This window comes from Schistocerca serialis, chromosome 2, assembly GCF_023864345.2.
Source record: "Schistocerca serialis cubense isolate TAMUIC-IGC-003099 chromosome 2, iqSchSeri2.2, whole genome shotgun sequence".
NCBI lineage: Eukaryota > Metazoa > Arthropoda > Insecta > Orthoptera > Acrididae > Schistocerca > Schistocerca serialis.
Genome location: NC_064639.1, coordinates 77,486,597 through 77,498,225, shown reverse-complemented (window position 1 = coordinate 77,498,225; position 11,629 = coordinate 77,486,597). Strand labels below are relative to the sequence as shown.

Below are 11,629 nucleotides of genomic sequence, written 5' to 3'. Positions count from 1 at the left end.
GGAAACATATGGCTTGTTTTTCTTTACGTGGACTTGACTCTCATGAAGTCTAGATGGCCTCAATGGTGTTTTCTGGGTTACTAAGCTTTGCAGGATACTCATCCTGAAGACTTTGGCAGTCATTTTTTCTCTATCGCCTAGTTCCTTCCAAATTATATAGCTGTTGACGATACTGACATCAAGCAGGTGAAAGAATATTCGGTGCCACCACTTTTTACTTCTCCGGCTTATTTCATATGATTTTTTCAGTTGGTCGAACTTGTCGACATTGTTCATGTGTGCATTGTAATCCATCACTGCTTGAGGACAAGGTAGCTCTATGCGTGAACCATCTCTTTCACGGCGAGTCACTGTAGTAACTTCAGGACTGTGAAAATTTGAAAGGAGATGAACAGCTCTCTTATCTTTCCACTTCAAGTAGAGGATGCCACAGTTGCTGACCCTCCAGTCAAATTCACCTCTGCTTAATTCTTTGTCTGTTTTTAATTTGGGTAAATGTTTCCTTGTTGGTTGAACTGTCCCACAGGCATATATGTTTCTCTGCTGTAAACCAGCCAACAAGTTATAGCTATTGAAATAGTTGTCGAAATAAAGATAATGGCCTTTATTTACGAGTTCAGAGGACAAACTCAGCACTACATGCTCCCCAAGGCCTGTTTGCACTGTGTCACCTACTTTTCCGGTGTAAATATCAAATTTCAAGTTGTAAGAGGTCTTGTCACACAGCATCCACACTTTGTAACCACGCTTTATGGGTTTATCTCTCATGTATTGTTTCATACTGTTGCGGCCTTTGAATTTGATCATTGACTCATCAATTGCTAGGTGTTTGCTGGGTTGGTAACACTTGGAAAAAGATTCAGATAGTATCTTGATCACTGGTCGCAGCTTGTACAGTTTGTCATAACCTGGGTGTCCTTTTTCTGGATGCAATGTGTTATCATTCAGATGAATGTTCCTCAGTAACCATCCAAACCGATTTACTGCCATCAGAGATGCAATATAACGATCATGAAGTTCTGGGGCACTAGACCAGTAGTCTCTGTATGCTGGCATACGCTTTATACCCATCAAAATGTTGATTCCCAGGAAAGTTCGTATTTCATTGTCAGTTGTTGGAGTGAAAGACTTGCCAGATTGCGTCGCATATAAATTTGTTTGGAAAACGATTAGCTCAACTAGCTCTTTTGGAAATATTTTTTCGAATATATCGATAGGTTCTGGATCATCAATGTCCCTAATAAAAGCACTTGGTCCTGATTCACTGTCGAACTGCATTCCTGAGGTAGCATTGAATTGTTGTCCCCAAGTTGGCGCTGTGTCAGCAGCGCGTTTTGGCGGAGTGGACTCACTTTCTTCCTCGCTCTCTGAAACTTCGCCTTCAGACGACACAATAGCCTCCGCAACAATGCTTGCTTCATAATCAGATTCGTCATCTGTGGTGTCAACAGTGGAATCCTCGTCTGATGGAATTTCACACAATAATCGTTCGATTTCTTCATCTCGTAAGCCTCTTCTTGACATTTTCATTTTCAAACAACAGCCTGAATCCAAGTAAAGAATACGTAAGCAAAACAAAATGGAGAAAGAGCTAAAATAAGTCACAACACAATTAAAAACTAAACTTTGTAGCGGAGGATTTCGAATTTTATACTAGGAAACGAAATGCAATAGAATACTGCTACATGCACGGTGGTACAAATAATATACCACCAAAATAAATTGTATATAAATAACGGAAGATTGTGCATATGAATGTATACATGGGTTCATACCGTAGCTGTGACGTCCAAGATATGGAAAAAACACAGGCGCAACAAGAAATTCGTTATAAACCACTATTCACACGCAAAAACCATGCACAACTCAGCACGCAGCTTTCACAGTTGTAATCTATGCAATTCTTGGCGGGAACTGATTCCTTATAGGCAGTGAGTGCCATCTGTCTGATAAGTAGAGAACTAGGTGAGCATATTAGAGTGGTGGTCGTGCAGTTAAACCACTGTGCAAAGAGCCAAGAAAATTTTCAAAAGGTGGTATACTATGTATACCACCGTGCTCCAAAGAGTTAAATTAGGATGCAATTTCTGTGTTTCCTCGTCAATAAGGAGGTCCAAGGGATACAGTAAACCTGAAGTAAAGCATCGGATTCTAAAACTGGGCTCACAGGACAGGTTCAAATCATAGAAAATTAGAGCGTCAGTCATCTTGTACTTAAGTCGGCATTGTGCCTTTTCAATTTCATTCCGATGCAATTTATGTGCTTCATCGTCAATAAGAAGGTCCATGGTATACAGTAAACCTGAAGTGTAGCATCGGAATCTAAAACTGGACTCAAAGTAGAGGTTCAAATCATAGAAATTTAGAAAGTCAGTCCTCTTGAACTGAAGTCGGAATTGTGCCTTTTGAATTTAATTCCGATGCTATTTCTGTGTTTCATCGTCAATACGAAGGTCCAAGGTATACAGTAAACTTGAAGTGAAGCATCGGTATCTAAAACTGGACTCACAGGAGAGATTCAAATCATAGAAAGTTAAAGTGTCACTCCTTTTGTACTTAAGTCGTCATTGTGTCTTTTGTATTAAATTCGAATGAAATTTCTGTGTTTCATCGTCAATAAGAAGGTCCAAGGGATACAGTGAACCTGAAGTGAAGCATCGGAATCTAAAACTAAACTCACAGGAGAGGTTCTAATCCTAGAAAGTTAGAGTGTCAGTCCTCTTCTACTTAAGTCGGCATTGTGCCTTTTGAATTGAATTCCGATGCAATTTCTGTGTTTCGTCGCAAATAAGAAGGTCCATGTTATGCAGTGAACCTGAAGTGAAGCATCGGAATCTAAAACTAGACTCACAGGAGTGGTTCAATTCATAGAAAGTTGAATGTCAGTCCTCTTGTACTTAAGTCGGCATTGTGACATTTGTATTAAATTCAGATGCAATTTCTGTGTTTCCTCGTCAATAAGGAGGTCCAAGGGATACAGTAAACCTGAAGTGAAGCATCGGAATCTAAAACTGGACTCACCGGAGAGGTTCAAATCATAGAGAGTTAGGGTGTCAGTCCTCTTGTACTTAAGTCGGCATTGTGCCGTTTGTATTACATTCGGATGCAATTTCTGTGTTTCATCATCAATAAGAAGGTCCAAGGGATACAGTAAACCTGAAGTGAAGTATCGGAATCTAAAACTGGGCTAACAGGAGAGGTTCAAATCATAGGAAGTTAGAGTGTCAGTCCTCTTGTACTGAAGTTGGCATTGTGCCTTTTGAATTTAATTCCGATGCAATATCTGTGTTTCATCGTCAATAAGAAGATCGAAGGTATACAGTATATTTGAAGTGAAGCATCGGAACCTAAAATTGGACTCACAGGAGAGATTCAAATCATAGAAAATTAGAGAGTCAGTCCTTTTGTACTTAAGTCGTCATTGTTCCTATTGTATTAAATTCGGATGCAATTTCTGTGTTTCATCGTCAATAAGAAGGTCCAAGGGATATAGTGAACAAGAAGTGAAGATCGGAATCTAAAACTGGCCTCCCAGGAGAGGTTCAAATCATAGAAAGTTAGAGTCTCAGTCCTCTTCTTCTTAAGTCGGCATTGTGCCTTTTGAATTGAATTCCGATGCAATTTCTGTCTTTCATCGGCAATAAGAAGGTCCAAGGTATGCAGTGAACCTGAAGTGAAGCATCGGAATCTAAAACTAGACTCACAGGAGAGGTTCAAATCATAGGAAGTTAGAGTGGCAGTCCTCTTGTACTTAAGTCGGCATTGTGACTTTTGTATTAAATTCGGATGCAATTTCTGTGTTTCCTCGTCAATAAGAAGGTCCAAGGGATACAGTAAACCGGAAGTGAAGCGTCGGAATCAAAAACTGGACTCACAGGAGAGGTTCACATCATAGAAAGTTAGAGTGTCAGTCCTTATGTACTTAAGTCGGCATTGTGCTTTTTGAACTTTTATTCCGATGCAATTACTGTGTTTCATTGTCAATTAGAAGTTCCAAGGTATACAGTTAACCTGTAGTGAAGCATCGGAATCTAAAACTGGACTCACAGGGGAGTTTCAAATCATAGGAAGTTAGAGTGTCAGTCCTCTTGTACTTAAGTCGGCATTGTGACTTTTGTATTAAATTCGGATGCAATTTCTGTGTTTCATCGTCAATAAGAAGGTTCAAGGGATACAGTAAACTTGAAGTGAAGCATCGGAATCTAAACCTGGACCCACTGGAGAGGTTCAAAACATAGAAAGTGAGAGTGTCAGTCCTCTTGTACTTAAGTCGGCATTGTGCCTTTTGTATTAATTTCGAATGCAATATCTGTGATTCATCGTCAATAAGAAGGTCCAAGGGATACAGTAAACCTGAAGTGAAGCATCGGAATCCAAAACTGGACTCACAGGAGAGGTTCAAATCATAGAAAGTTAGGGTGTCAGTCCTCTTGTACTTAAGTCGGCATTGTGCCTTTTGTATTAAATTCGGATGCAATTTCTGTGTTTCATCGTCAAAATGAAGGTCCAAGGGATACAGTAAACCTGAAGTGAATCATCGGATTCTAAAACTGGACTCACAGGACAGGTTCAAATCATAGAAAATTAGAGCGTCAGTCATCTTGTACTTAAGTCGGCATTGTGCCTTTTCAATTTCATTCCGATGCAATTTATGTGCTTCATCGTCAATAAGAAGGTCCATGGTATACAGTAAACCTGAACTGTAGCATCGGAATCTAAAACTGGACTCACAGGAGAGATTCAAATCATAGAAAGTAAAAGTGTCAGTCCTTTTGTACTTAAGTCGTCATTGTGCCTTTTGAATTGAATTCCGATGCAATTTCTGTGTTTCGTCGCAAATAAGAAGGTCCAAGGTATACAGTGAACCTGAAGTGAAGCATCGGAATCTAAAACTAGACTCACAGGACAGGTTCAAATCATAGAAAGTTAGAATGTCAGTCCTCTTGTACTTAAGTCGGCATTGTGACATTTGTATTAAATTAGGATGCAATTTCTGTGTTTCCTCGTCAATAAGGAGGTCCAAGGGATACAGTAAACCTGAAGTGAAGCATCGGATTCTAAAACTGGACTCACAGGACAGGTTCAAATCATAGAAAATTAGAGCGTCAGTCATCTTGTACTTAAGTCGGCATTGTGCCTTTTCAATTTCATTCCGATGCAATTTATGTGCTTCATCGTCAATAAGAAGGTCCATGGTATACAGTAAACCTGAAGTGTAGCATCGGAATCTAAAACTGGACTCAAAGTAGAGGTTCAAATCATAGAAATTTAGAAAGTCAGTCCTCTTGAACTGAAGTCGGAATTGTGCCTTTTGAATTTAATTCCGATGCTATTTCTGTGTTTCATCGTCAATACGAAGGTCCAAGGTATACAGTAAACTTGAAGTGAAGGAACGGTATCTAAAACTGGACTCACAGGAGAGATTCAAATCATAGAAAGTTAAAGTGTCAGTCCTTTTGTACTTAAGTCGTCATTGTGTCTTTTGTATTAAATTCGAATGAAATTTCTGTGTTTCATCGTCAATAAGAAGGTCCAAGGGATACAGTAAACCTGAAGTGAAGTATCGGAAACTAAAACTGGGCTAACAGGAGAGGTTCAAATCATAGAAAGTTAGAGTGTCAGTCCTCTTGTACTGAAGTTGGCATTGTGCCTTTTTAATTTAATTCCGATGCAATTTCTGTGTTTCATCGTCAATAAGAAGATCGAAGGTATACAGTATATTTGAAGTGAAGCATCGGAATATAAAACTGGACTCACCGGAGAGGTTCAAATCATAGAGAGTTAGGGTGTCAGTCCTCTTGTACTTAAGTCCTCATTGTGCCGTTTGTATTACATTCAGATGCAATTTCTGTGTTTCATCATCAATAAGAAGGTCCAAGGGATACAGTAAACCTGAAGTGAAGTATCGGAAACTAAAACTGGGCTAACAGGAGAGGTTCAAATCATAGAAAGTTAGAGTGTCAGTCCTCTTGTACTGAAGTTGGCATTGTGCCTTTTTAATTTAATTCCGATGCAATTTCTGTGTTTCATCGTCAATAAGAAGATCGAAGGTATACAGTATATTTGAAGTGAAGCATCGGAATCTAAAACTGGACTCACAGGAGAGATTCAAATCATAGGAAGTTAGAGTGTCAGTCCTTTTGTACTTAAGTCGTCATTGTTCCTATTGTATTAAATTCGGATGCAATTTCTGTGTTTCATCGTCAATAAGAAGGTCCAAGGGATATAGTGAACAAGAAGTGAAGATCGGAATCTAAAACTGGGCTCCCAGGAGAGGTTCAAATCATAGAAAGTTAGAGTCTCAGTCCTCTTCTTCTTAAGTCGGCATTGTGCCTTTTGAATTGAATTCCGATACAATTTCTGTCTTTCATCGGCAATACGAAGGTCCAAGGTATACAGTGAACCTGAAGTGAAGCATCGGAATCTAAAACTAGACTCACAGGAGAGGTTCAAATCATAGGAAGTTAGAGTGGCAGGCCTCTCGTACTTAAGTCGGCATTGTGACTTTTGTATTAAATTCGGATGCAATTTCTGTGTTTCCTCGTCAATAAGAAGGTCCAAGGGATACAGTAAACCGGAAGTGAAGCGTCGGAATCAAAAACTGGACTCACAGGAGAGGTTGACATCATAGAAAGTTAGAGTGTCAGTCCTTATGTACTTAAGTCGGCATTGTGCTTTTTGAACTTTTATTCCGATGATTTTACTGTGTTTCATTGTCAATTAGAAGTTCCAAGGTATACAGTTAACCTGTAGTGAAGCATCGGAATCTAAAACTGGACTCACAGGGGAGTTTCAAATCATAGGAAGTTAGAGTGTCAGTCCTCTTGTACTTAAGTCGGCATTGTGACTTTTGTATTAAATTCGGATGCAATTTCTGTGTTTCATCGTCAATAAGAAGGTTCAAGGGATACAGTAAACTTGAAGTGAAGCATCGGAATCTAAACCTGGACCCACAGGAGAGGTTCAAAACATAGAAAGTGAGAATGTCAGTCCTCTTGTACTTAAGTCGGCATTGTGCCTTTTGTATTAATTTCGAATGCAATATCTGTGATTCATCGTCAATAAGAAGGTCCAAGGGATACAGTAAACCTGAAGTGAAGCATCGGAATCCAAAACTGGACTCACAGGAGAGGTTCAAATCATAGAAAGTTAGGGTGTCAGTCCTCTTGTACTTAAGTCGTTATTGTGCCGTTTGCATTAAATTCGGATGCAACTTCTGAGTTTCATCATCAATAGGAAGGTCCAAGGGATACAGTAAACCTGAAGTGAAGCATCGGAAGCTAAAACTGGGCTATCGGGAGAGGTTCAAATCATAGAAAGTTAGAGTGTCAGTCCTCTTGTACTTAAGTCGGCATTGTGCCTTTTGTATTAAATTCGAATGCAATTTCTGTGTTTCATCGTCAATAAGAAGGTTCAAGGGATACAGTTAACTGAGGTGAAGCATCGGAATCTAAACCTGGACCCACAGGAGAAGTTCTAATCATAGAATGTGAGAGTGTCAGTCCTCTTGTACATAAGTCCGCATTGTAATTTTTGTATTGAATTCGGATGCAATTTCTGTGTATCATCATTAATAAGAAGGTCCAAGGGATACAGTAAACCTGAAGTGAAGCATCGGAATCTAAAACAGGGCTAACAGGAGAGGTTCAATCATAGAAATTTAGACTGTCAGTCCTCTTGTACTTAAGTCGGCATTGTGCCTTTTGAATTTAATTCGGATGCAATTTCTGTTGCTCATCGTCAATAAGAAGGTCCAAGGTATACAGGAAACCTGAAGTGAAGCATCGGAATCTAAAACTGGACACACAGGAGAGGTTCAAATCATAGAAAGTGAGAGTGTCAGTCCTCTTGTACTTAAGTCGGCATTGTGCCTTTTGTACTATATTCGGATGCAGTTTCTTTGTTTCATTGTCAATAAAAAGGTCCAAGGTATACAGGAAACCGGAAGTGAAGCATCGGAATCTAAAACTGGACTCACAGGAGAGGTTCAAATCATAGAAAGTGAGAGTGTCTGTCCACTTGTACTTACGTCGGCATTGTGCCTTTTGTATTAAATTCGGATGCAATTTCTGTGTTTCATCGTCAATATGAAGGTCCAAGGGATACAAAAAACCGAAGTGAGACATCGGAATCTAAAACTGGACTCACAGGAGAGGTTCAAATCATAGAAAGATAGAGTGTCAGCTCTTCTTGTACTTAAGTCGGCATTGTGCCCTTTGTATTAAATTCGCATGCAATTTCTGTGTTTCTTCATCAATAAGAAGGTACAAGGGATACAGTAAACCTGAAGTGAAGCGTCGGAATCTAAAACTGGACTCACCGGAGAGGTTCAATTCATAGAAAGTTAGAGTGTCAGTCCTCTTGTACTTTAGTCGGCCTTGTGCCTTTTCAATTTAATTGCGATGCAATTTCTGTGTTTCATCGTCAATAAGATGGTCCAAGGGATACAGTAAACCTGAAGTGAAGCATCGGATTCTAAAACTGGACTTACAGGAGAGGTTCAAATCATAGAAAATTAGAGTGTCAGTCCTCTTGTACTTAAGTCGGCATTGTACCTTTTGTATTAAATTCGGATGCAATTTCTGTGTTTCATCGTCAATAAGAAGGTCCAAGGGATACAGTAAACCTGAAGTGAATCATCGGATTCTAAAACTGGACTCACAGGACAGGTTCAAAACATAGAAAATTAGAGCGTCAGTCATCTTGTACTTAAGTCGGCATTGTGCCTTTTCAATTTCATTCAATGCAATTTATGTGCTTCATCGTCAATAAGAAGGTCCATGGTATACAGTAAACCTGAAGTGTAGCATTGGAATCTAAAACTGGACTCAAAGGAGAGGTTCAAATCATAGAAATTTAGAAAGTCAGTCCTCTTGAACTGAAGTCGTAATTGTGCCTTTTGAATTTAATTCCGATGCTATTTCTGTGTTTCATCGTCAATACGAAGGTCCAAGGTATACAGTAAACTTGAAGTGAAGCATCGGTATCTAAAACTGGACTCACGGAGAGATTCAAATCATAGAAAGTTAAAGTGTCAGTCCTTTTGTACTTAAGTCGTCATTGTGTCTTTTGTATTAAATTCGGATGAAATTAATGTGTTTCATCGTCAATAAGAAGGTCCAAGGGATACAGTGAACCTGAAGTGAAGCATCGGAATCTAAAACTAAACTCACAGGAGAGGTTCTAATGCTAGAAAGTTAGAGTGTCAGTCCTCTTCTATTTAAGTCGGCATTGTGCCTTTTGAATTGAATTCCGATGAATTTCTGTGTTTCGTCGCAAATAAGAAGGTCCAAGGTATACAGTGAACCTGAAGTGAAGCTTCGGAATCTAAAACTAGACTCACAGGAGAGGTTCAAATCATAGAAAGTTAGAATGTCAGTCCTCTTGTACTTAAGTCGGCATTGTGACATTTGTATTAACTTCGGATACAATTTCTGTGTTTCCTCGTCAATAAGGAGGTCCAAGGGATACAGCAAACCTGAAGTGAAGTATCGGAATCTAAAACTGGGCTAACAGGAGAGGTTCAACTCATAGAAAGTTAGAGTGTCAGTCCTCTTGAACTTAAGTCGGCATTGTGCCTTTTGTATTAAATTCGGTTGCCATTTCTGTATTTCATCGTCAATAAGAAGGTTCAAGGGATACAGTAAACCTGAAGTGAAGCATCGGAATCTAAACCTGGACCCACAGGAAAGGTTCAAATCATAGAAAGTGAGAGTGTCAGTCCTCTTGTACTTAAGTCGGCATTGTGCCCTTTCTATTTAATTCGGATGCAATTTCTGTGTTTCATCGTCAATAAGAAGGTCGAAGGGATACAGTAAACCTGAAGTGATGCATCGGAATCTAATACTGGACCTACAGGAGAGGTTCAAATCGTAGAATGTTAGAGTGTCAGTAGTCTTGTACTTAAGTCGGCATTGTGCCTTTTGTTATAAATTCGGATGCAATTTCTGTGTTTCATCGTCAGTATGATGGTCCAAGGGATACAGTAAACCTGAAGTGAATCATCGGATTCTAAAACTGGACCCACAGGAGAGTTTCAAATCATAGAAAGTTAGAGTGTCAGTCGTCTTGTACTTAAGTCGGCATTGTGCCCTTTGTATAAAATTCGGATGTAATTTCTGTGTTTCATCATCAATAAGAAGGTACAAGGGATACAGTAAACGTGAACTGAAGCATCAGAATCTAAAACTGGACTCACCGGAGTGGTTCAAATCATAGAAAGTTAGAGTGTCAGTCCTCCTGTACTTTAGTCGGCCTTGTTCATTTCGAATTTAATTCCGATGCAATTTCTGTGTTTCATCGTCAATAAGATGGTCCAAGGGATGCAGTAAACCTGAAGTGAAGCTTCGGAATCTAAAACTGGACTCACAGGAGAGGTTCAAATCATAGAAAGTTAGAGTGTCAGTCCTCTTGTACTTAAGTCGGCATTGTGCCTTTTGTATTAAATTCGGATGCAATTTCTGTGTTTCATCGTCAATAAGAGGTTCCAAGGAATACAATAAACCTGGAGTGAAGCATCGGAATCTAAAACTGGACTCACAGGTTAGGTTCAAATCGTAGAAAGTTAGAGTGTCAGTCCTCTTGTACTTAAGTCGGCATTGTGACTTTTGAATTTAATTCCGATGCAATTTCTGTGTTTCATCGTCAATAAGAAGGTCCATGGGATACAGTAAACCTGAAGTGAAGCATCGGAATCTAAAACTGGACTCACAGGAGAGGTTCAAATCATAGAAAGATAGAGTGTCAGTCCTCTTGTAGTTAAGTCGGCATTGTGCCTTTTTAAGTTAATCCCGATGCAATTTCTGTGTTTCATTGTCAATAAGAAGGTCCAAGGGATACAGTAAACCTGAAGTGATGCATCGGAATCTAAAACTTGACTCACAGGAGAGGTTCAAATCATAGAAAGTTAGAGTGTCAGTCCTCCTGTACTTAAGTTGGCATTGTGCCATTTGTATTTAATTCCGATGCAATTTCTGTGTTTCATCGTCAATAAAAATGTCCAAGGGATACAGTATACCGGAAGTGAAGCGTCGGAATCTAAAACTGGACTCACAGGAGAGTTTCAAATCATAGGAAGTTAGAGTGTCAGTCCTCTTGTACTTAAGTCGGCATTGTGCCTTTTGTATTAAATTCGGATGCAATTTCTGTGTATAATCGTCAATAAGAAGGTTCAAGGGATACAGTAAACCTGAAGTGAAGCATCGGAATCCAAACCTTGACCCACAGGAGAGGTTCAAATCATAGAAAGTGAGAGTGTCAGTCCTCTTGTACTTAAGTCGGCATTGTGCCCTTTGTATTAATTTCGAATGCAATATCTGTGATTCATCGTCAATAAGAAGGTCCAAGGGATACAGTAAACCTGAAGTGAAGCATCCGAATCCAAAACTGGACTCACAGGAGAGGTTCAAATCATAGAAAGTTAGGGTGTCAGTCCTCTTGTACTTAAGTCGTCATTGTGCCGTTTGTATTAAATTCGGATGCAATTTCTGAGTTGCATCATCAATAAGAAGGTCCAAGGGATACAGTAAACCTGAAGTGAAGCACTGGAATCTAAAACTCGGCTAACAGGAGAGGTTCAAATCATAGAAAGTTAGAGTGTCAGTCCTCTTGTACTTAAGTCGGCATTGTG

The 11,629-nt window shown here is 39.4% G+C and overlaps 1 protein-coding gene across 1 annotated transcript; it reads right to left on the bottom strand.

Annotated features, from left to right (window-relative positions):
- Positions 1-454: 454 nt before the first annotated feature.
- LOC126455739 (piggyBac transposable element-derived protein 4-like) lies at positions 455-1,524 on the bottom strand. The gene is made up of 2 exons (XM_050091507.1): positions 630-1,524; positions 455-543 (listed from the first exon to the last, which is right to left on the bottom strand). The coding sequence occupies exons 1-2, from the start codon at positions 1,522-1,524 to the stop codon at positions 455-457; spliced, it is 984 nt and encodes a 327-aa protein (XP_049947464.1).
- Positions 1,525-11,629: the final 10,105 nt, after the last annotated feature.